Source organism: Rattus norvegicus, chromosome 20, assembly GCF_036323735.1.
Source record: "Rattus norvegicus strain BN/NHsdMcwi chromosome 20, GRCr8, whole genome shotgun sequence".
In the NCBI taxonomy this organism is placed as follows: Eukaryota; Metazoa; Chordata; class Mammalia; order Rodentia; family Muridae; genus Rattus; species Rattus norvegicus.
This window is the reverse complement of record NC_086038.1, coordinates 5,547,290-5,572,736: the sequence shown is the minus strand read 5'-3', so window position 1 is coordinate 5,572,736 and position 25,447 is coordinate 5,547,290. Positions and strand designations below refer to the sequence as shown.

The 25,447-nt window shown below is 55.0% G+C and overlaps 1 protein-coding gene across 3 annotated transcripts in view; it reads left to right on the top strand.

Moving 5' to 3' along the window:
- The window catches only part of Grm4 (glutamate metabotropic receptor 4), an 88,645-nt gene that overhangs the window by 1,932 nt on the left and 61,266 nt on the right, over window positions 1-25,447 (top strand). Inside the window, exon 2 of one of the 3 annotated variants that reach the window (XM_063278955.1) lies at window positions 7,619-8,488. In XM_063278955.1, coding sequence (XP_063135025.1) covers window positions 7,970-8,488 — 519 coding nt within the window. In that variant the 5' untranslated portion in view covers window positions 7,619-7,969. Of the gene's footprint in view, window positions 1-2,153; window positions 8,489-25,447 lie in introns of those variants that run through there. The other 2 variants (NM_022666.2, XM_063278956.1) reach the window with 2 other exon arrangements.

Genomic DNA, 25,447 nt, shown 5'->3' with positions numbered 1-25,447 from the left:
CTTGCCTTAACCATTCAGGGACAGAACATCCCCAGAAACAGTTCTTTGCCCTGGAAGCTGATTGTGTTTAGCCTAGAGAAGAGTTCCATGAATGGTGGATTTTCAGGCATGTTCAGAGTGGGCAGTGGGGCTACTCTGCTTCATACAGAAAAGTCTGTGAGCAGGCCGCAAGATAGGACCGGGCCCGGAGCTGAGCAGCCTGCCTGGTCTCTGGTCTGGCCTTCCCCTCCTCCTGTGACCCGCGTGAGTGGCTTCTGCATGCTCTGTTTCTGTCCGAGGTGCGATTTCTCAGGAGCTTGGCAGTCAGCCTGTGAGTGAATAGTTTGCTGGTCAGAGGAGCCTGAAAGGCTATCTATGCAGTCTTGGCCCTCCCTGTCCTGAGGGCCCCACAGCTGGTGAGAAGACGCGGAGCAGAGCCTACGGACTCCAGCGCCTTGTAATTATAGCTGACAGACCCATCCTCTCCCTACAAGCTTGGAGCAGCAGCCCCTAATTAACACCCACCCCAAGACATCTGCCCACCCTGCTGTCCTCCTCCCGGCCCCGGAACCCAACTTCCCAGTGGGCAGGCCCTGCCAGGGGACCGGGCAGCTGGGCTGTCAGCTCCTGCAGAACGGCACCTTCTGCCACCTGGAGAAGGCATGAGGGAGCTGGCAGCCAGGCCTCTCAGCCCTGCTCCTGGTCTGACAGAAGACCTGTAAGTTGAGCAGGCCCACCCCAAGAAGAAGCAGAGGGGCTTGGTGTAGAGACAAGACCTCTATATTTCCAAGAATGTCAGCTCTGCCCTAGTCAGCCAGGGTTACCAGAAATGCACTGAGAGGAAGCTAGAAGCTGGTTCACCAGGGTCTGAGTTTGGGTGCCAGCAGCACCGGTGTGAGGAGGGGACAGACGTGCCTGAGAGCCGATGCTGGGGAGTCTCGGTCAGCCTAGCCCTCAGCCAGCCTAGCCCTCAGCCAGCCTAGTCTCGTGAATGAGCTTCCTATTTAGTGAGTAGACCTACCTCAACGAACAAGGAGGAGAAACTGAGGGAGATACCTGTCTTCTTCTGGTCTCCGTGTGTGTGCACAAGCAGGCATGTGTGTGTGCACCACACACACACACACACACACACACACAAAGATCACACCCCCATCCCATGCATGCATGTCCCTGCCTGTGGCCCTCGGCCCTCGGGGAGCAGACTGGCTCCTCCGTCCCCCTTAGCTGCTCCCTGTGCAGCAACACCTCTCTCTGCCCTCTCACTCCTCCCTCCTGAGTCCGTGGTTCCCCTTCCCCAGCCAGCTTTTGCTCCTGCAGAGAAGCAAACACCCGCTCCTAGCTGGCCTAGTCCAAAGCTTCCCCCACCTCTGAGTCCCATGAGCTCACAGGCCTAGAGGCAATTCTAGTGCCTCCAGTTTCTTGGTAGAAGTGGCACCCGAGGACAGTGCTGGTCACCCCTTAAATGAAAGCTGATGCCCCCCCTCCAGTGAAGTATCATTTCATGAATGTCCCTGTACGGCAGTCTCCTGGTGGCAGTCAGGTGCTAATGTGTGTGCATGCATATATTAAATGAATTGGGTAACTCGGTGCATAATGGCATTATCGGGACCCTGTTCAATTAAAGTAGATATTATCTGCAGTAATTGGGAAATGACAGCTCGTAATGACAGCCTGTGCCATTTTAGGCCCAAGTGAGACAATCTAGTTAAGCCACCGCTCTCCTGGAGAAGGCAGGGCCAGGGTCATTGTGGTAACTGTAGGACCAGGAGAGCCCAGCTGCTCCTGTGAACCTTAGCAAGACATTGGGGGGGGGGCATGGGCCAGATTTTTGGGCTCTCTGGGCTACCCTCCACATTCATGAGTAACAGAAATCAGCTCTTGTGCCTACTGGGTCAGAGTAGGACTTCTAGTTAAAACAAAGCCACTGCCCCGATGCAGGGCTGTCTTCAGGTTCAAATACAGAGATGAGAATCGGGGACTTGAATTCCGCAGCTCCAGGCAGGCACTGTCGGTCACAGACACCACAGCGACTTCTGGCCCATGGCCTTTATGTGGCCAGTGTAGGGATGGAGTCCTGTCCTCAGCTGTGGCTTGTCCACAGCAGAATGAATTGGATAGGGCTAAGCACCGGGTTTCTGGTTCTGGCAGTGCTGGGGTGGGGGTGGGGTGAGGTGTTGGATTTAGGAGGAGGGCAGGACAGGGAGGGAGCAACAGTGGAGGAGGAGGCTATAGCCACACCAGCTGTCCGACACTCCTGGGCTTGGGTCTTGTGCAGGGAAGCTGGTGACCATGGCAGTGTCGAGGGATAGGGAGAAGAGGGAGAGGTCTGGGCTGTTGGACTCCGGGCCTGAAGGTTGGGAACAGGCAGTGTAAGCTTTGATGGCCCTAGAGAAGGTGGGCAGCGGGTGTTTCTGGCCTAGAGTTGGTAAGATGGATGGCTGAGGCCCTGAGGAGACGTTCTGCTGACCTGTGGCCTATGCAGGTGCCTGTCCTTCTGGGCTTCTGTTTGTCTTGTTGCCGAGCTCAAAGCTCCCATTTCTTTGTCTGCACAGCGGCCATGGGGTCAGACTTGACCTTAGCCAGTTACCCTCTGACCTTTCCCCTCAGCAACCCCTCTGCTCCCTCCCTGTCCTCTGGACCTGCTGTCCAGACACAAAGGTTAATCACCAACCTCAGGGCCTTTGCCCTGTGGTCCCCTCCTGGCTTCTGTCCCGGAATCTCAGAGGATATCCTTCCCAGCTTCCCTTTCTGTTTCATAGCAACTCCTCAGAGAAGCCATCCCCAAGACCCCTCTGGGTACCTTCCCCGACCCCCCTGCAGTACTACATGGCTTTTGGGCCTTCCTTCACCCCCAGTGTCAGCCGCACAGGTGTGTGTCTCTGAGGCACAGCAGGGCAGGGGACAGCGTAGGACCACAGCCATATTTGATTGAATGGTCATGCAAAAGGAAGCGCGTGTCCCGCGCTCAAGCACACACAAGGGTCTCAGGAGTTTGAGTTGAGGGCTGAGTCCTTCCCTGTGGACCGCAGACACTGCTACTGATTGTCTGTCCTCGATCTGCCTCAGTGGAGCTGCAGGACTGGCTCTGGCTGGGCGGGACCTGTCTCTGCCTGTCATTGATTGAGCGTGTTATTTTGTGTTCTGAACCGTGGATGAAGCACGGGAGATGTAAAAGAGCTGGTCACATGGGCCAACTCATGGGCCACCCCCACCCCCACCCCCCAGCATCAGCGAGACCAATATTTGTTGTAGGAACTGGAACAGCCAGGGCAGATTTCCTGGGGGGAGGAAGGGTCTCTGCCATCACCGGAAGGGCAGGGATACAGGGCAATGGGTGCCATGTTTTCTACTTCCTGGTTTCCATCAGTATTGAGCTGGGACATTACTCCCTGTGTCTTCCCTACCTCCTGTTCCCTGTGTATGGGAGCTCCATACACATTTCTCCAGTCACCCCTGGATCAGGGCTGGGCTCTGGTAGAACCTGAAGGTGTGCCTCGGGGTATGGGATGTGGGTTTCAGGATTCCGTGGGTTCCCAGTCTGGGATCTTTAGCTACTTGGTTTGTGGTGTTTCCAGAGCTGGGTACTAGCACCACACCCTCTGTTCCAGCTGTTTAGTAAGTCTGATCGGCTGGGCGGGAATGTTCTAGATGCCTCGATGCCTTGGCCCTGCCAGGCAGCCCTGTTTACAGCCTGAGACCCCAAGTTCCACCTTCAGAACCACTCTGTGTTTATAGCGCCTTATGAGTGCAGTGCAGGCCCCTGTGGAGGGGCACGGCCCCCTTTGCCCCTCCCTGGCATCTACTCTCCACATCAGGCTGACGAAGTACGGATGGCATGCCAGGGTGCAGAGGCCACCGAGGACACAGCCCACTGCCCGGTGAGAGGCCATATGCCCGTGGGTCTGCAGTGCTGGTCTCAGGCAGGCGAGGTTGTTGTAGACTTGCTCACTGTGGGTCAGGGGAGGTTTTGAGTGACCTGCTTCCCGTGTTCGGGCACTGGCCGGGTCCCTTTGGTAGGACACTGGCTCACAAACTCATCCTTTGCTGGGTAGTGTGGTCCTGGGGGTGGTAGGGAGATACTCAGGCACGAAGAGGGAAGAGGTCCCTGGTTCCCTTTCCTCTTGCCTTTGAGGGTGTGAGATGTGGGCCAAGAGGTGTCTGTACAGCTGAGCTATAGAACAGTCCCCACTCAGCCATTCAGTCTCCTGCTCCATGAACACCGGGCTGGCCGGAAGCACAAGGTATCCAAGATGGCACAGGCCACTAAACTGAAGATCTGGAGTGAGGCTCAGAAGGACTGAGGTCTGGGTGCTGGCTCTCCCTACAGCATCCCAGTGATGGCTGGTACCCCCCACCCCACCCCAGAGTACCCACACCTTTCCCATGGCACAGGCTCAGAGGATCCAGTTAGTGGCTCCTACCTCATCCAGTGAGGAGGGACAAGGCCACTCCTTGTGTTCTGCCCTCAGTCCTGGTGTTTGGGTTTATATATCATTGGGTCGGTTTTAGAAGAATCAAAGTCAGCTCGGAGAAAGATGACTGGGGTTTTGGTGAATCATGGTTTTCCGGTTCCTTCTGGATTGGGCCACACCTGGGGAGGAGCAGTTGAGGTCGGAAAGGCGTGAAGGACCTGCTTGAGAGGACATTGCCAATGTGACAGGTTCCCGAGCCCTCCCACACCACCCTTGGGTGACCCAGGCTCTCTGGGGCTCTACCCTTCACAGACTGTAGCTCATCTCAAGTTCCCTTCACAAGCTCACCAGGGAAGATTAGACTCTGGAAGGTGCCGGTTGGCTCATGAGGTGATGCTATCCACCCTGAAGCCAGCGGGATTTGGGAGGCGGGTCAGGGCAGGGGCAGTGGGAGGGGAGCAGGAGGAAAGGAGAGAGAGGCAGCCATCCTGGGGGCTCCTTCTGGGGAGAGGCGCCCCTAGTTGCCCTATTTGAGTTTCCCTGGCTATTTTGAAATTAGTGGAGGGAGAGAGTCTGGAGCCTGGGGAATGGACTTCATGGACTTCAAAGAGCTCCCCTCTCCTCCCCCATCCCTGCACAGGTAGAGACCGGAATCCCCAGGGCCTCCGTCTGCCTCCTTTCTGGGTGTTTTTACTTCTTCTTGTTCCTATTACAGCATCAAAAGACGGGGTTGGGGGGTGCGCTGAGGAGGCTTGTCCACCAAACCCTTTGGAGGAGTCGGGCCTGTCAGGGGAACCAGGGGACCTGTTATGGTCAAGGACTGGGGTCCAACCCCAGGGGGAGGCACGTGGGAGGTTTGGCAGCGGAAGTGCCTTCAGGGTTTCTGATTCTGGCTCTGCTTGTGCTGGGCTTCCTTCCCTCCATGCCCTGACTGTTCCCACACGTGGGCTGTGGGAGAAGCTGTCAGCGAACCCCTGGAAAGGGCTGTAGGCTGTGTGGGTCCACTGTCATAAGCTGTCTCGTGTAAGCTTGTACCAGCTGGCCTTGGGCAGTTCACACTCTGTCAGGGTGCAAACCCCACCCCCGCCGTGTGACACCCACAGACACAGCTGTGAACCCAGAAGGCCTAAGCAAGGCCCACCACAGCAGTGGGGGTGACCTCAGGGCAGCCCACGTATACACTGGCTCTTTGAGCCCTGTGTGGTTGAGCCACTTAGTGCTGTAACTGCTCCCTCTGTGGGACTGTGGGACAGGGCTGAACATTCCACCCAATCCCAGGGGTGTGTGTCATGTTTCTCTCCTGCCCCCTTAGTTGTTTGAACCATTCAGGAACCTCTTGGCGTGTATGGCGTGTCCTAGAGTCCATACGCAAGCCATTTCAGTGATGGCAACAGTTGTGCCGGAGAGGCCTAGACTGGAACCTCCCCCAACTTACGCATCTGAACAAGAAACCCAGAGGAGATGCGCTCACCTAGAAGGGCAGGGTTCAGCTCTGGGACCCTCATGGTGACCCCAATCTCTTCCCAACTGCCTACTGCCCAATCCAGCAATTCCCAGAGAGTGGATACCATAAAGCCATTCTCTCCAGGGGCAAGTGATGACAGGCCACTGAACAGAGGTAGCCTTAAGACCGCCCCTAGGACACTGGCTGTAGCTCCAGTGCCAGGTCCCTGGGTCTTGGAGAAGGTGGTTCTTCCAGGTTGGCCATTCACTCTGTTTCTAGACCTGACACATCTTGATCTGCTGGGTGTCTCTGGGAGAGTTACGGGATTCCTCGGGCTACTGTTTGCTGGTGGAACCAGGCTAAGTGGAATTCATTCGTCGTCCGTCCGCTAGAGCCTTGGTTGTTGAGGGGCTGTTGCAGATGGAGCGTTTGAGGTCTGGCCTTACAGCTCAGTGGTGGAGAGCTTGCTTAGGCTGTGCTAGAACTTGGGTTCAACCCCCCAGCCCCTGCAACACTTAGTGTGAGGACCCTGGGGGCCAGAGAAACCAAGACCCAAGGCTGTCATCGGTCTGGCCTCTTTCCCTCTCCTTGGGCTTCACTAGGACTGGCAAGTTGGGGAGAGATGTTTTCTAGAACCTTGCTGGGCCTTGATGGAGGCCCCCCATTTCTAGGGGGAGGTTTTTGTTTTCAATCCAGGCTCCAGCTCCGTTTCTAGGTGCACAGGAAACAGGCACAGAGCAGCCTTCCCTTGAGAAACCCATGAAGAAGGGGCCATGGGGTCACCTCTTATCCCAGCCCTGACTCAGCTATCAGCCATTCTCCTGGTGGCCTCTGAAGCAGAGGGAGGCGGCTGCTGGCTTCAGTCGGGGAAGTTGGGTGGGGGGAGGCAGAATCCCCAGGGGAAATTAGCCCAGATTAGCTGTGAGAATGAGGAAGGGTTTTGTTTTCTTCTCTCCCAATGCAGATAAATATTTAATCACAACAACAATAAACAACTCTGATAGAAGCAAAGTGCTGAGGCCCAGGCCACAACCTGAGCCCCACCGGGGCAGACAGAGATGGAGGGGGGCCAGAGGAGGAGGAGGCCGAGGCAGGGAGACCCGAGGGACAGGAGGAAGGAGCCTGGCTTTGCCCTCTGCCTGGGCACTTTTGTGGCTGGGGTGAACATGTGGAAGTGGGTTGCAACCTCTGGATCCCAGATTCCCACTTTTTCCCAGCCTTTGGAGTTACAGCTCATGGCCTGGGTTCAGCCAGCATCTCAGCCTTACTGGGCAGGCCTGGATCCTGGGTTTCCCAAACAGCTGTTTCTGGTCAGAGCCACGAGCTAGGAAATATCTGTGGAATAGAGGTCTCCCAGGGCCTGGGTTTTCTTTAATTCTATCATGAGGTTCGACTGGCAGGGTTGGTATTTTCCCATAGCTTCTGAGGGTCGGGGGGCCTGTTCCTTCCCAGCTATGTCTGCTGTCCCTAGGAGTATTCTCTCCGAGGCCCGGCCTCTGGGGACAGTGGGCCCTGGCCAGCGAAGGTCTTCAAACGTGACCCAGTTTCTGCTTCGAGCTCTGCATTTCCCCAGGAGCTGGGCCATGCAGCGCTGAAAATCAAGAAGAGATTTATGGCAGCTTCCGAGATAACCTCTGAGTTCCCTCTCCCAGGCTCCTGATGAGAAGTCACAATAGTTAATGTCTGCTTTGGGCTGGGTTGATCGTCTCTCTCTCTCTCTCTCTCTCTCTCTCTCTCTCTCTCTCTCTCTCTCTCTCTTTCTCCTTCCTTCCCAGGTTGGTAGGAGTGACCGGAGCCATTCTCTCCTCGTTGATAAGATTCCCTACCAGGATAGGAGCCTATCTCCCTTTCCACAGCAGGACACAGAAATCTGGCCTTCAGTACTTTGGGAAAAGGATCTGAGACCTCCCGGAGCTCTGACCACTGGCTGTCATCTGTGGCTCTGGCCTGTGTGGGCCACTGAGCTCTACTCAAACATTAAAGAGGAGGAGGGGAGATCTGTGGAATGGGCCACCCCGTTGGCCTGCTGCATTACTGAACCTGCGCTGTCCACACGCGCCCAGATCATGGGACCCAGGGCCTGCTAGGGCTAGGAGCGGGGCCCAGTATTCATGGGTCTCTAGGCCTTTCCGAAATGTCCGGGAAGGGAGGCTGGGCCTGGTGGTGGGCCCGGCTGCCCCTCTGCCTACTCCTCAGCCTTTATGCCCCCTGGGTGCCTTCATCCTTGGGAAAGCCCAAGGGTCACCCCCACATGAACTCTATCCGAATTGACGGGGACATCACACTGGGAGGCCTGTTTCCCGTCCACGGCCGTGGCTCTGAGGGTAAGGCCTGCGGGGAGCTGAAGAAGGAGAAAGGCATCCACCGCCTGGAGGCCATGCTGTTTGCCCTGGACCGCATCAACAATGACCCGGACCTACTGCCCAACATCACGTTGGGCGCCCGCATTCTGGACACCTGCTCGAGGGACACCCACGCCCTGGAGCAGTCACTGACCTTTGTGCAGGCGCTCATCGAGAAGGACGGCACGGAGGTCCGCTGCGGCAGCGGGGGCCCGCCCATCATCACCAAGCCCGAACGAGTGGTGGGTGTCATTGGAGCTTCGGGGAGCTCCGTCTCGATCATGGTGGCCAACATCCTCCGCCTCTTCAAGGTTAGTGTCCTCCGTGGCCCAGGGTGCCTGGTGGATGACTCCTTTCTCCCCCTCTTCCCGACTGTGGGAGAGACCACGAACGCGGCAGCGTGGGATGAGGAACAGGGGCTCGGTGCTGTCCATGGTCCTGAACCAGAACCTGCCCGGGCACCTCCTTTAGACCCTGAACCCGGAGGGGATTGGAAGTATGTGAAAGAACATTATTGAGAGGCAGGCAGGCAGGCAGGCAGACAGAGACAGACAGACAGATAGGCAGGCAGACAGACAGACAGACAGACAGACAGAAGACAGGCGGATCGATGGGAAGGCAGACAGACAAGATATAGAATGGAAACCACAGTGTTACAGATTGTTGGGGGTAAGAAAAAAAAAGCAAAACGTTTGTTTTGACATTGTTTTCAAATAATTGGCAATTCCCAAGAAAGATGTGTTTTCTTCTGGTTAGTTGAGGAAGCCCCTGGTGGCCCTCCCAGCCCGCCCTTCAGTTCCAGCTGGAGGAAAGTGTCCTGGTTTTCAGATGGGGGCGGGGTTGTGGGTCAGGAGCGTGAAGAGAGAAGGGGGTTCAGCTAAACTCCAGAGCCAGCCAGGCTACCTGAATCTAGACCTGGCCTCCCTCCCATCCTCCCCTCTGCCCTCTGCCCTCTGCCCTCTGCCCTCTGTCCTCTGCCCTCCACACCTTTCTCCTCTCCCTTCCTAGCCCCTCCCTGCCCCCTCCACCACCTCCCTTTCTTCTCTTCCCGGGGCAAGAGCTGCTGATTTGCAATTCAATTGGAGCCAAGTGCTTGCTAAGCTGCTAAAACAACTGAAAGCTACTGGGGAGAAGGGAAAAAAAAAAAACGTTACAAGCATTTTACCAATAATTATGCACCAGCTGCCCCACCCCCAAGCCTGCCTCTTTTGCTCTGTACGTGGTCTGAGTGGTGGTGGTGGTGGTGGGGGAGTGGGAGGAAGCGGAAGGGATCTGAAGAGCCCGCTGGTCCCCTCCTTCCCTCTGACTCTGACCTCCGGGGCCCCTTTGTTGTGGTCTCCAGAGCTTGCTGAGGTCTGGAAGTGGCTGTCTGAGCCACTAGGGGTAGGAGGAGAGGAGCGGATCCCTCTCACCTGAAGCTCATTTGCTTAACTCCGAGGATGCGTCAGTGCTGGGGGCGGTATGTGTGCCTCTAAGGAAAAAGGGGAAGGTCCCTGTCTGATGGGGTACAGTTAAGTCATGGCGAGTCTCAAGTAACCGTGCCCTCCCCACCCCCACTGCAGAGTGTACCCTGGCAGCATCTTCAGCCATTGTAAGTGTGTGTGTACTCCTGCTGCGGCCCTAGGATGGCCTACTCCTGGGCCGTTGGTCTGACTTGATTTGGGTGCAGGAGCAGCAGGGAACCTCTGAGGAGATGCTGTCCCTGTCGTGGACATTTCAAGGAGCCTCTGGAGCCCCATGATCCTGATCCTCTCTCGTGGGCTCTCACAGTGCTGCCCCGGAGTGAGCAGCCTCGTTGGGTCCTCCCATGAAGAGGAGGGGACAATGGGAAAACTGGGGCTGGCTGTCCCAGGCCTGCTTCTGTGATGGTTGGGACTGCTGAGTCACTCAAGCCCTGCCTGGGAGGGAGGCAGCCTGGGCCACCCCAGTGTGTTCCCAGTGATGTTTGGCCTCCAGCTCGTGGCGGGTGAGCTTTACATGGATTCCTGAGACTCTCTTCCCAATGCTCTAGAATGGAGGGCTTCTCGGCGTCTCCTTCATATGGGGAGAACCCTTATGGTTCTTCATATGGGAGTATCACTGGCTCCCTGACATTCGGGATGTTGAGGCCACAGAATGGCCTGTCTCGATGTTAGACTTCAAAGTATACTCAGAAGGATATATCCGGGGACAAGGGGTTGGCTAGGGTTCTGGTGATATTTTACCCAAGGGCAGACACAGTTGCCATGGTATGAGCCAGAGCTCAGGGGGTCCTTTTCCTCTGTCCCTCTGTCCCTCTGGTCAGATGTGAGGTGGCTTGGCTGCCAGATCTGTGCCTGCTAGGACGGCAGGGATTGGTGTGTGTTGTGAGGTAGGCAGGCTACATTGACTGATGGTCTAGAGAGATGGGGGGAGGGCGGGGAGGCAGAAGGCTGTGGCCTGTGTTCCCTGGGTTCCTTTTAGTGAAGTTAATGGTTCAAGCTGGGGACAAGAGGCTTCTTCTTCACTAATGAAACCGAGAGGGAGATGAGAGAGTGGACTGGAAACTCAAAAGCCATTTACGGAAGCAAGAAGGTTAACTTGGGGAGGGCAGAAGGAGAGCTGGAGAGCCAGCTCAGTGGTGTGTGGATATCTGTTCCCCTGTGTGTGTGGGGGGTGGGGGTGGGGTCACTTCCGGGCTCTGCCTCCCAGCCCTGACAGAGACTAATTCTTGCGGGGGTTCTGATGTTGTGATGGCTGCTTTCCTTCCGTTTGAGGGAATTCCAGGGGGGCAGCCTGCCTGGAGGGTGCTACTGGGGTGCAGTCAGGGCTAGAACTGCGTGCTCTGGGCGTTGAGGCCACAGAATGGCCTGTCTTGATGTTAGACTTCAAAGCATACTCACAGGAGCGCGTATATCTGGGGACACGTTTTCCTGTAAGGGGCCAGGTCTCCTTGCTCCCTCTAGACTGTGAGCTCACACAATCACACAGTGAACCAAGAAGATGTCTCTGGGGATCCGTTCGTCCTCATCCTAGCATTCTCATCCATCCCGACCCTGTTTATCGCCTGGCCTGTCCTCGCCTGAGAGGAAGTCTGAGTGTGTGGAGAACACCTTGCTGAGTTGAGGGTGCAGAGTTGCTAAGGAGGATGTGGCTGTGCACGCCATGTGGTGGTGACAGCTCTGGGCGGGGTCAAGGCCTGAGGTTTAGTCCTGGTGCCTCCAGAGTCGTTAAGGCCACTTACTGTGTCAGGCGTTTGCATTCGTGTGTAAATGAATCGGTAGGATCTTCTGAGAGCAGGTGGCCAGGACAGACTGAATGTCCCACGTGGGGCTGATTGCCCGAGTGATGTGAGGCCGTGACCTGTGCCCTTGTAAGAACTCCGAGGAAGACAGACTTCCTGAATTACTAATCCTTTTGCATGGGAGAAAGCTGAGGCCTGGAAGAGAGGCCAGCCAGAGTCCTTGATGGATTTGGGCTGACCATGTGGGCAGCCCTATCCTCTCTTACTGTCTTCGTTGGCAAGACGAACGGCTACCGAATGCAACCTCCTTGGCCAGCCGGGTGGAATTAGGAGGGTGGGGTCTGAGGGAGGGCAGCTCAGTGCCTGGTACACAGTCAGCCCGCAGGAATGTCACACCCAGCTTGGAGCCAGGCCTCAAGTCAGCGTGAGACACTCCACTAAGGCAGAAGACCCGGGAGCAGGCAGGCTGCAACAGACGGTGACCTTTGAGGCTGATCCCGGAGAGTTCCCGCCATCTGCTGGGCCGTTCTTCCTTCCTGTGGGGGCTTCGAGCTCAGTCCCGGCTGAGCAGCCAGTGTCTCCACAGGGAGTGACACGGCTCTTGTTGGGCCTGGTGAAACAGGAAGGGCCTTTGAGTTTCCCCAGCCCGGCTGCTGCCCTCATGACCTGTCCCCAGGACTCTTGGGAGTATCGTAGCAGAGTTGAGACCAGATTTCCTGTGGAAGAAATGGCCTTGGTGTTTCAGGTATGGAGGAGAGGCATTTTGAAAGTCCCCCACCTTCCCACAGCAGTTCATGGCCCCGGAAGACGTTGACTTCAAGGCCCAAAGTTAGGACTTAAGACATGGGGCCCTTCCTTCCTCTCTAGCGAGCAGCTGCTCGGGTTCATTCTGAGCTCATCCTGGGCTCAGCCTCTCTCCAGTCCTCCCTCCCAGCCTCTTGCTGGGCCCTGCCTTATGCTTCTCCACAGACTGCTCAGTGTCTGGAACCACCTTTCCCCCCGCTTCCTCCCTCAGTTCTTCTTTCCTCCTGCAAGGTCTCATGTGGCTCAGGCTGGCCTCAAACTTGCTGTGTGTCTGGACTTCTGATTCTCTTGCCTCCACCTCCCCAGCTCTGGGAAAGGGCAGGCATTCATGATGTCTTTTGTTTGTTTGTTTGTTGTTTGTTTGTTTGTTGGTCAACTTGACACAAGTTAGTTGTCTGGCAAGAGGAAGCTCGATTGAGGAAATGTCTCCATCTGTTGTCAAGTCTTTGGGGAATTTTCTTGATTGATGATTGATGTGTGCTTGGGGGGTGTAGCGCACGGTGAGCAGAGCTACCCCTGGGCTGGTGGTCCTGGGGTGTTTAAGAAAGCAGGCTGAGTAAGCTCTGGGGAGCCTTGAGTTCATGCCCTGGCTTCCCTCAGTGATGGGCTCTTGTTACCTGGAAGTTTAAGGTGAAAAGCACCCCTGCCAAGTCCCTTTTGGTCACGGTCTTTATCACAGCACTGGAAACCCAAGTCACACTACGGTACCCAGCTTACCTAGTGCTGAGCATGGAATCTGGGCTTTCTGGATGGTAGACCGAAACCCTACACTGGACCACACCCCAACCCCTGGAGACACCTTTCTAGAACCCAGACTTCGCACCGTGCACGGCAGGGTCAGTTACTGCCGCCGGAGGCCTGTGCCCTCCGATACCCCTACCCCTGCTCTCTGAGGGTGCACTCACACCAGCCACACTGTCCTCGTCATGCCCCTGAGGACATCGAGCTGTTTTCAAACCAAGAGCCTTTGTGCCTAACATCCCCCCTGCCTGGAATCTCCTCTCACTTACTTATTTAGATAAGCAGCCCCCTCTATGTCGTCCTGCCTGGTTTCAAACTCACAAAGATCTTCCTGTCTTAGTCTCCTGAGTCTGGGATTAAAGGCTCTTCTGGGCCCTCAGCCTGGGGCTCCTCTCTGACCTGAGATCAGTTTCTCCTCATGGCACTCTTTGAAGCTGCTTTCACTGTTCCTGTCGCTCACATACATGTGGACGTATCTGTCTTCTCTCACCCTTGGCTCCCCTTCTAGACCAGATGTCATATCTAGTCCGCTCCTGTTATCCTATGGTCTATGAGTTACAGAAGGCCTCTAGGGTCCAGACGTGTCTGGTCCGGGCCTGTGCACTGTGCATCCCCTGGGACAGATATGAATTTAGCCAAACACAAAACAATAAGCTTGCTTAGACCTAGTGAGGGGCCGCAGAGATGCCAGTGCAGGAGAGCATTTGCTGTTGCTGCAGAGGACACGGCTCAGTTCCTAGCACCCATATCAACCCCTTCCAGGTACCGGACGCCCTCCTCTGGCCTCCGTGGGAACACACACACACACACACACACACACACACACACACACGCACACCACACACCACACACCACTGACACATAACTAAGTAATAAAAATAAACTGTTAACAATTATGGTACACACTAATACACATACACATACTATCCCACATACACACTATCACACATGCACACAAACACACACATACACAATAAATTAGTATAACAATTTTTTTTTTTGTTTTGGTAAATTACGAGGCTTAAAAAGATTGCTCAGTTCCCCGAGTGTGGGTTCTGTTGTGTTACCATGTCAAAATTTTGGATATACCTGCAACTTTAAAATGGTTTTGGGGGGTGGGTCCTCAAAATACAATGTGTCTTGACGTGGGAAAGTCCGTGGGGGACACAGTCATGCCTGCCTGGTTCCTGCTGTTGACCTACAGCTTCAAGAACCGATCCGGGGATAGCACCCATCCTGCTGGGGTTTGACTTTCTATCCGCAGGGCTCATGGGGAGGCCAGAATGGCCGGCCCACCTGAGGGACGGGGCAGCTGATACAGCTGAGGTCTTGGGCTCCCCTGTAAGTTTCTGCAACAGGAGAGAATGGCCGAGGTCACCTCAGTGGGTCAAACCAGTGTCACCATCTTTTTTTTTTTTTTTTTAAGATTTATTTATTATGTATAAGTACACTGTCACTGTCTTCAGACACACCAGAAGAGGGCATTGCATCTCATTATAGATGGTTGTGAGCCACCATGTGGTTGCTGGGATTTGAACTCAGGACCTCTGAAAGAGCAGTCAGTGCTCTAACCACTGAGCCATCTCTCCAGCCCCCAGTGCCACCATCTTGATGCATGCCTGCCTCCACCTCCGGTTACTGTCTTTGAATTCTTAGTGTCTCATCTAATACCTCCTCCCTGTGAAAGGGACCAGTGACCATCCGCCATTGGAGGTTTGTTTTGATAGAGTCTGCGCAGCCTTAGCCCAGGGTGAACGAGGTAGATGAAGGGAGCTTCTAGAGTGGGGAGTGGAATGATTCGGCAGCAGGCACACTAGCCTCAACCGGGCCCTTCTCCCCGACATTCTCCCTGCACCCCTAGCAGCAGGGCTCATGTCCCCTCCATTTGCTCAGAGCCACACAGGTGAGATGTAGAGTCTGAGTGTGAATCGGGCGCCTGGACCCAATCCACCTTCCTCCTGTCTCTCGAAGTGGGCGTGGGGCTGCTCACTGGGGGAACCTACAGTGTGTGCACAGAGTCCACACGCTTCCTTCATCGCAGGAAACGTGGCAGCAGGTAGGCGTGGCTCTGGAGTAGTACCTGAGACTTCACATCTGAGCCACAAACAGGAGGCAGAAACCTCAAAGGCCACTCCCAGTGACACACCTCCTCCAACCAGGCCACACCTCCTAATCCTTCCCAAACAGTTCCACCAACTGGCCACCTGGCATTCAACTCTATGAGCCCAGGGAGCTATTCTCATTCAAGCCACAGTGGGCGCTAGAGAACTTATAAGTTACTGCAGGAGCAGAGCGTTGGGTGTAGACCGAGCTGGCCTGACGACTGTTCTTCTAAAGTTCTGATGCATGTTACTCTCTTACTCCCAGGAACCAGGGAGTCACTTGGGCTGGGGCAAGACTGGGACATGTAATCTCTGAACCAGGTGTACAGTATGTGGCACTGGGGTGCGGCTGTAGCCCTAAGGGGCTCAGGACACCAACACTTCTCCTGCTCCCTCTCCTTGACACCCAAGAGCTGAGAGGCTTAGTGGCTTTGCTCTGTTGGGAGGACGCCTGGTGGGCAGCACAGGCATGGTGTAGCCTGGGGAGATTTCAGCTCTGCTTCCCAGAGGCTGTAGCCCTGTTTTGGGGGTCATTGCAACAGCCTCCTCTCAGACCCCGGTGCTGTGGGCATCTGTAGACTGAGCACGTGTAGTTTCAGTTCCCGTGTGCTCTGAGCTCAGTTTGGCCAAGGGAGGAGGAAGCAAGGCCTCCTGGAGAGGCTCTTAGGGGAATCCACATGGGGAGCTATCAGGGTCAGGACATGCTGGAGCCCAGTAGAGGTACTCAGAGCCCCTGCTTCTGGCTTCTAGCTCCTGGTCTGCCAGCTGGCCCCAGTTTACTCATGTGTGAGCATTCACCCACACACCGTCTTTGTTATAATGTCTTATCTAGTAGGCCGTGGTGGCCGTTGTCTCCCTTAGCTGGGCTTTGGCACCTTGCTGGCACCTGACGCCTAGGCCCCGCCCTGTGGTCTGATGTGTACTCCGGGTGAGCATATGGCATCAACCCGGAGCCAAGCAGGTGAAGCCTCGTCAGGGTGGAAGCAGGCAAGGGAAAGAGGAGATGCTCAAACAAGTTATGTCGGGTGGTATGCCCCATGGGAGAGCAAAGCAGGGAAGTATCATGGAGGCTACAGTGGGCAGGGGGATGGCCATTTTAGAGAGGGGACGTTTCTGTAGGCAGGTGGGGGAAAAAGTTCTGGAAAGGCCCCTGTCCCTCAGACTTGAAGGGTGGTGACCGGGGGATGGTGACTGAGACCCCGCCCGGAGCAGGGCCCCTCGGAAATCCACCTTGGCTCCTTTTGGCTGAGGAGGAGTCTGGTGAGCAGGGTCTAGTCTCTAAGCTTCTGTTCTCTCACTGACAAAATGCAGCAGTAAGTCTGTCTGGCTGTCTGGCCATCTTGCCGTCTTGTACCCCAGCTGTGCCTCTGATGCCTGGCAGGTCTCTCTGCTCCTCATTCTCCTTGTTCCTGAAGGGCAGAGTGGGGTACATGGGAAGCCCCACCGAGGTCCCTGTCTCTTCAGGGGGCTGATGGGAACCAGTGGGGGCTGGTGGGTGGGATGGACAATGGGTTTAGTGACACTGGTCTTTAGTCTCCTGCTCATGGCTCTCAAGTGGGCTACATGATGCTCCCATTCAGGTAAGCATGTGGTCTGAACAGGAAAACTGGCAGTTTAGGGGTGGGTGGGGCAGGCTGTGCAAGCTGAGGACTTTTGGGTGTCCACCTCACTGCGGGGCCTCTGGTGGGTCAGCTGCTGTCTCACTAAGTGAGGGTGCCGGTCGAGGTGGGCTATTAACCTCGCTCCTTAGTTAATCAGGGTCGGGGTTTCCCAGAACCGACCTTGGTGGTTGTCTCTTCTGCCTGAGGCTTTTCAAGGTTCGTCAACCTGCTAGAATTTTCCTGACTCTTCTGACCCAGCACATTAGGCAGCTTTTCTCGGCTGTTCCTCGTGTTCGAGCACATGACAAGAGATCCGGGAGCAGGCAGTGTGGAGCTGGTGGACGGGTCAGTGCCTTGCCTGGGTCTTCAAGGTTAGGTCCAGCGCCTTCCCCGCCTGCCTCCCTCTAATGAGCTCCGAATGATCCATGCCCCCCCCCCCCCCCCCGGTTTATTAGGCTCGCGCTTTGATGACCCACCCATGCTGGAAACAATAAGAAGGAAAAGTCTGCTTGACCTAATACTTGACCTTTCCGTGTGTGCCCCTGGGGGCCTGGCGGGGTGAGGGAGCTGCTCTGAGAGCATCTGGGAGATGTTTGGGAGGGGCAGGGACTCCCTTAGCCTCACCCCCTCTTCTGTGTGTCCAGGTCTCATGCCCACTCCTGCCAGCCACCCCTCCCTCCCAGTTCTAAGCCCTTTCTGGTGTGGGGGGGCACCTGTCTCACCTGGACCCCCTTCTGTGGCTCAGGACACCTCCCCTTCCTGTAGCTCCAGAAGGTTCTCCTGGCCAGTGACTTTCAGGCAGTCTGGATGACTGTGGGGTGACCAGGCTGAGTTACAGCCTGGGTTTGAATTCCAGTGTTCAGGGCCGTGGGCTGGGAAGGATGTTGTAGCTCACTGGGCAGCAGAGGGACAGGCCCGGCAGCACCAGGGGCTCAGGGATCATCCTGTCTGAAAGGTCAGGAGGCGTGTTCCCCTGACTTGCTCCTTTTAGAGTTCCTGGATCTCAGTCCTTCCAGGCCTCAGTTCTCCTGTGGCAGATGCTCTCTGTCCTGCCCACTCTGATCCTGCTTAGGAAGGGTGGGACAGGCCAGTGGCAGCAGTGGCCCACAGGGTGAGTGGGGGAGATCTGAACCTTATTGTAGGAGTAGGAGGCCCAACCTGGAGGAGTGACAGGGTCTAGTAGGGACTATGGGCCTGTAGACAACACTTACCTCTTATGTCTCCCAAGGTGGTCTCAGTGGGGAAGGGGCAGCACCAACCTCTGCTAGGGCCTGGGAGGGCATGGCATGGGTGCTTCTAGATCTCCCCCCAGAGAACAGGGTCTCTCTACATAGTCCTAGCTGTCTTAGAACTCACCATGTAGACCAAACCGGCTTTGAACTCACAGAGACAAGCCTGCCTCTGCCTCTCGTGTACTGGGACTAAAGACGTACGCTACCATCAGGTTTCTGCTCTATCTCTTTGAGCCTAGCTGTCCTCATGTGTGACTCTGGTGACGAGAGGCTTCCGGTAGGAAGCTAACGAGAGCGGACACTTGAGGTCCCTGTTGACTAACGGGAGGGTATGGACTGAAGAGACAGTCAGTGAGCACAGAGCTCGAAGGTCACAGCCAATGTGTCCCACCTGTGGGAGGCTGCTCAGGCTTGGGGCGTCTCTGGCAGTGGTGTGTGGGGAACTCGGGGACACTACGGGCAACCCTGCTCCTACCAAGGGCTTGTGGAGTCTGAAGTGTGAAGACTTGTTGAGTACTTTCTAAGTGCTTTGATTATTTTAAATTGCTTAAGTGGCTAAGATGGCCCTGAGAAGCCCGAGAGCCTGGGGACACAGACACAAAATCAATTAGGAAAGTACAACAGAGCTAGCGGGAGCCTTCAGCTGCCCCGCCCCTCTGTCCCCACCCCCAAACCCTCCCAGTCCTGTCTCTTCCTCAGCCCTGCCTTGGTCTCTGCTGGCCTCTGCTTCTGCTTCTGGCTGCAGCATGGCGGGCAGGCTACTGGGGTAGCCTGGAGGGTCTCCTTAAAGACTATCCGGCCACCATCCCAGGCAGTTTGCCGCAGACTGGCCTGGCTGTCTCTTAGAGGGCGCTGTTAGTTCAGTATTCCAGACTCCACAGGCGGGGCTGGCCCCCTGGCCCCTTGCTCAAAGATCTCCGGCACCTGGGGGATTGCATGGAGTTTTTCTGTGTTGTCAGAGCCCAAGGAGTCTGGGCATTGCCCCTTTCACTGGTGTGGTTTCTGGGCACTGGGTGTGATAGGCCCCCTTTCTTTGTGTGGCAACGTGATACTCGTGGCTTCTGTGGCTTCTCTGAGCAAGATTTTTGGTCACGTGTAATAGGGTGGCCCTGTCTCTACAGCTGTGCCTACTTTTGTGGGGCAGGCTCCTCTACACAGGGTCCAGGCTAGACCAGAAGAGATGCTCTTCGGTGGGTCTCAGGTCTGTGCCCAGCTAGCTGCTTCCGTAGGCCACATGAGCCATCCTAGCCTGGCCTCTGTTTGGCCAGGTCCTTATAGAAACTAGAGAGATGAAAGGGAGACATTTTAGCAGACCGGCCAGCGCGGAGGAATCTTGCCTGTCCTCGGAAGAGCACAGTTGCTCTCCCGTAAGTCTCTGAAGCTGTCCACAGAGCTCGCGCTTGCTGTCATGTAGAGCTCAGACACAGCACACAAGCCCTACCAGGACCCTGGGGTTCACGGTTTTCTAAAAGAAAATAAAAAGAAACCTACCATTTTTTTTTTTTTTGGTTCTTTTTTTCAGAGCTGGGGACCGAACCCAGGGCCTTGCGCTTCTTAGGCAAGCGCTCTACCGCTGAGCTAAATCCCCAACCCCTGAAACCTACCATTTTTAAAAATTTATTTTAATTTTATTTTGTATGCCCTCGAGCGTTATGTCTGTATTTCTGTTTACCGTGTGTGTGCCTGGTGTCCAGGGAGCCACAGGAGAACATGTCAGGGTCCCTGGGACTGACGTTAGTCACGGCCGTAAGCCTCATATGGGTGCTGGCAATGGAGCCTCGCTCTCGACCCCTGAGCCATCTCTCCAGCCAGCGAGTATTTTTTTTAAAAAGTCATTATTTAACTGTTAATCGTGTGTATGTGTGTCTGGGTCTGTGCACACTAGAGAATCATCTAGAGGCGTTGGATCCCCAGGAACTGGAGTTATAGGGTGTGTGTGCTGCCCAATGTGGGTGCTGAAACCCGAACTCAGGTTCTCAGTAAGAAGAGTATGTGCTTGTATTTGCTGAGCCATCTCTTCAGCCCAGGGCTGCTCGGGGATTGATTGCTAATGGCTGCTTTTGTTGACACCTGGGAATACATAGGGCGTTCGTTCATTCATTCATTCATTCATTCATTCATTCGTGTATTTATTTATATTGAGACAGGGTCTCTATCTAGTTCTAGGTATCCTGGAATTTGCCATGTAGATCAGGTTGGCCTCAAACTCAGCGGCCCTCCAGCGTGCTAGGATTGAAGATGTGCAGCCACCATGCTTGGAAAAATTGTTTGAGGCAGGACCTCACCTACCCCAGGCTGGCCTCAAATGCATTGTTTAGTTAAGGATAACCCTGACTTTCTGAGCTTTCTGCCCCCACCGCCCAAGCGCTGAGATCACAGGTGTGTGCCTGTGTGTGCAGTGCTGAGGACAGAGCCCAGCTGAGCGTTGCCACCATCTGAGTCACATCCCAGCCTGGCACGGTCACCTCTTGATCATTCCCACAACCTGCAGAGCCACCAAGACACTGGCCCCATTTTACAGATAAGAAAACAGAGGCCTGTAGGAAATGAGGAGGCCGTACAGCTAGTTACAGCCACAGCTGGGCTGAGTTGGGTCCTTTCCAGCTGCCCTGCTTCTGCAAGCCCAGAAGTCAAGCAGCTCTGTGTAGGAGTGTCCTCTCCCTGACCGGGAGACAGGACAGCCAACTTAGAACCCCATGTTGGAGCATGGCCAATGTCACCTGTCTCCTTTTTGCTGGGACATGTTCGTTGTAGGAAGGAGCACAGAGGAAACAACATGGAGGGGGGGAGACGCCGTTGGTGAAGCAGAGTGTGAGGACCTGGGCTTGGACTGCTAGCACCCATGTAAAAAACTGTGCACATCTGTCGTCCATCTGTGATCCTCGCCCTGGGGAGGCAGGGGCAGGAGGTGCCCTGGCTGGCTGGCCAACTTGTCAAGCTGAATCAGTGAGCTATGGACTCAGTGGGAAACCCTGTCTAGGTGGCATGTCTCGGGGCATGGTCAGCAGAGCTCCGGTTGCCCTTTCAGAAGACGCAGGTTCGAGTCCCAGCACTTAATGGTGACCTAGAATGATCCATAAATCCAGTTTCAGAGGATCTGATGCCCTCCTCTGGTCATTGTGAGCAATGGTGCAATACATACATACACATATACATACATACATACATACATACATACATACATACATACATAAAACACTTAGATACATAAAATAAAAACAAAGCTTAAAAAACTTTTACAAATTTGGTAGAGAGTGATTGAGGAAGACACCTGATAATGACCTCTGACATTCGCAAGTGGACACACACACACAAGCACACACACATTCACACAAATATGGACTCACACAGCAGGCATGCACACATGCATGCACACACAAAAATAACAGAGAGAGGCAAAAAAAGGGCTGGAGAGGTGGCTGATTGGTTTAGAACCCTGGCTGCTCTTCCAGAGGGCTTGGTTCCCAGCATGGCAGCTCATGGCCATCTGGCCATCCGTAACTCCAGCACCAGGGGACCCAACACGCTGGTTTGGCCAAGCCAGCATGTACTGATATCTGGGCAGACAAAGCACTCTTATACATTAGAAGAGATAAAATAGGCAAATAGAAATTGCCGTTTTCTCTTGCCAGGCGGTAACCTGTATTTCCCACAGCCCTCAGTTCGTTTAGCAGGTTGAGCTCAAGTCTGTGGCTCGTGTTTGCACAGACCACGGTGGTGAGCATTTCCTAATGTCCTTAACTAATCTTTGAAACTTGTCGGCTGGCTACATAGTTGCCATCTACTGGGGGCCCTGGCCATTTCTTGTGGGAATCCTACTGCTGGCTGGTTTGATGTTTCATTTGGGGGTTGCTACACATGTCTGTTTCTCCAGTGGGACAACTCTCCCTCTACAAGGAAACATGACAGTGGCTCCCAGGTGGCCGGGGAAAGTGGCTAACAGAGGGCACTTGCCTCATGGGAGCAGTGAGTCTGGGAAGGACAGGTGCTTGGCGAGCTCAGGAGCTTGAAATGGTGGGTGATTGAAATGGTGGGTGATTGAAATGGAAAGGCAGATTGAAATGGTGGGTGGAGCATGGTTTCTGGTGGGGGATGGGGAGGGTGATGGGGCCAGGTACCGGGGGTGGGGGTGGGGGTGGGGGTGGGGGTGGGGGTGAGGGAATGAGGGCCAGTGAGCTGGGTGAGGGACATACTCAGCTCTCTTGCAACATGGGGGCTGACCTTAGGCTGGTGTTGAGCAAGCTAGGGAGATGATCTGAGGGCAGGATGTCTTGCTTGGCAGGACCAGTGAGGAGGAAGTGAAGCCTCACGGGAAGTCTCTCTGATTGGGCTAATGTGTCTGGGCACCCTGCCTCTAGCTCCTCCCTCCCGCTTGGCCCTTGTCTCTCTCTGTGAGACCCATCTTCTGGGGCACTTGTCTCCAAGCTTCACCTTAGCGTCACACAGTGGGGCCTCTGCTGACCTCAGCACATGTACACAGTAGGGCCTCTGGTGTGTGTGTATGTGTGTGTGTGTGTGTGTGTGTGTGTGTGCGCGCGCACGCGCGTGTGTGATCCGAGATCCATCCACAGGGCAGGGTGTGTAAGGAGTTCCCTCTTTTTTTTTTTTTTTAATGGCTCTGTACTATTTCACTGTGTCTTTATTTGGATAATTCATAATTTATTACCCATTCTGCTGCTTCTGAACATTTGGGGTGAGCCCAATGTTTGTCTCTCGTGAAGAGCCCTGAACGTGTTTCTTTGGACTTCAAGACTCCTTTCCTAGACTGGTTAAGTTGCTGGAAATGCGGTCATCAGAGCTGCTCATGCCGGCCTGTGAGGACGGCTGTCCCCTCACCACCTTTTGACTTCCTCTCGTGTGCAGAGGCCCATCTGAAGGGCCAGCCTGTGCATGCCCTGCAGGCAGCACTGGTCTCTGAAGTCAGCTCTGCGGCGTTGAATCTGTTTTCCCCAGTTCTAACTGCTACTGTCTGGGAGGCAGCATCTTAGTAGAGGGGATTGGGTTTCTGGGCTGGATATGTTAATATAGAACCATCCCAAGGCCGGGAGGTGGCTCAGTGGTTAGAGTGCTTGTGCCCATCTGAGCTCAAATCCCCAAACTTCACATTAGTGCTGAATAGTCAGAATGGTAAATCCCCCAGAGCAAGTTAGCTACCAGGAGCAGCCATATTGGTGAGCTCTGGGTTTGATTGGGAAGGCCTGCCTCCGATAGGCAGAGAAGGGGATGGAGGAAGACAGCTGACTTCAATCTTGGGTCTCCACACACGGGCACACACATGTGCTTGTGCACTCTCACGCACGTGCACAACGTGCTCAAATACATTCATGCACACACACCACACACACACACACACACACACACACACACACACACACACACGTACGTACACGTACACGTGTGAAGGGGGTAGGGGGAGTCAAGCAGGGCTCACGGAAAGGCTCTCCATGCTCTGTGGTCTCCCTGGGCATGTGGCGGCCATACTGCTCTTTCTCAGCACGCCCACTCTGACTCCGCTCGGCCTCAGGTTCTGATCTGACGGCTGGTAAGTGGGATCTGGTGGGCGACCCAGTTAGCGTGAGTGCAGCTGCCTGAGTCCGCACTGGCTTATCTCGTCTGAGTCTCCACCCCAGAATCAGGGGTAGGTGATGAAGGTGCAGAAACCCCGCTGTGTGTAAGTTCACTTCTCCACCGAGGCGGACATCGTCCTGATTGTTTTTTTTTTTTTTTTTTTTTTTAACTTTTTCAAAGTCCCTTTCCAGGGGTCTGGGATGTGGCTCAGCTGGTAAAGCGGTTGCTTAACAGAATGAATCCCGGGGCTCGATTCCCTACACCACACAAACCAGGGTCAGCGGTGCACGGCTGTAACCCCAACACTCAGAAGACAGGGGGATCAGAAATCCAAGCTCGTTCTGACTGTAAGCCTGCAGGTACAGGGGTTGGGAACTATCTGAATTGTGCCTCAGTGCTCACTGGAATAGCACAGACCCATAAGAAAGAGCCATTTAAAGGACAGAGGAAAATCTCGTTTAGTTTTTTAAAGTTAATTTCCATCGACTGTGACCATCACTGGTGCAGGGATGCCGCAGCCCGGCCATTGTCACTCGCTCCTTCTAGTGTCTGGGGTTGGTGTGTTGTGTCTGAATGCCTCCTAGAGTCCCTGCCCCCCCCCCCCGACCACATGCAACAATGCTTTAGGAGGTCGAGCGACTGAGAGTTGGATCAGCTGGGCAGCAAGGCTGGTCCCAGGCCCCTTTGGGAGATGAGAAAGGCTCTGTAAGGCCACGGGTGACCGACCGCTCCTGGAGGGAGAAGGCAGAAATGTTTCGGCAGCCGGTGAGCTGAGTCCAGGACGACCCCTGAGAATGTTGTCCAGAAACGCTCTATGCTCCCGGACAAGCTATGGAGACGAGCTATGCTGGGAGGTGGAGGCAGGGCCTCGCACGGGGCTGGGCCTCTGGCAGCGATGGAAACTCCTTCCTGCCTGTGTCGGTGGGCATGTGGCTAGGCAGACGGTGTGGGTGCCTTGATATTTTAATTGAAGCCTGGAGACACAGTTGCTCTCTCTACTGTGCGAACAATGTACGGAATAAATAATTCAACCATGGCTGTGTTTTGCCTGCCGTCCTCGCCCATGGGGGTGGCCACACATGAGAGCGTGGGTATAGACACACACACACACACACACACACAGAGAGAGAGAGAGAGGAGACAGAGAGACAGAGAGACAGAGAGAGCGAGCTCCAGGAGTAGGCAAAGCTGTTGTTAGGGGTCAGTGGCTGGACTGGAGGCAGAACATTTCCATGTTAACTGGGCACCAGCCAGCTCTCACCTTTAGAGCAGTGGTTTCTTTCCAGGTAGCCCTTGAAGACAGGTTAGTGGTCTGTTAGGGCAGGCCATTGCTCCTGCGTGCTGTCCTCCGACAGCCTGAGCTGTCAGGAATCAGCTCCCCTCTTAACGGCCACACTCTTCAGGCCCTGTTGCTGCCCTGGCTCCCTCAGATTTAGCAAATCTCATGGAGTTCCAAATTGGTGGGAGGAGAGGTTTGTGAGGTCAGAGGAGGTGGGTGGGACGGTGGCATCCAAGGCTCAGAGGGTGACACTGTGAGGGACCGGGTACTCTGGGCAGGGGAGACAAGGCAGGGCGTGGGTTCTGGTTTCCACAGGCAATGCCTCCCAGCAGTTTCCACCATGGGGCTGGGGCCCAAGGTGGTGGTTCAGGTATTTCTCCCTCCCTGGGACCTTGGTGAGCGCCAGCCCTGCCTCTGATATCCCAGCATCGGGACCCTCACCCCCCTCCTGCCCCCTCTGACATACACAGCAGCAGCAAGGCCTTCCTCTGTGGGATACTTGAGTCTTGTTTTGTTTTGTTTTTAGTTCCGGCTAAGCATTAGAGAAAATGGGAATATCTGAGCTGGGAGCCCTGACTTGGGAGCCCCGACTCCTGTCTGGTATCGCTGTCCCCGGTAGTTGGCAGCCCGTACAGTTATAAAGCTGTCGAAGAGCCATGGCCTCCCTGGGGTGGGGAGAGGCGGGAACAGAGAGCCTGTTTAATTTAATCCCCTGTTTTATTGCTCGTTGGATAAATAACC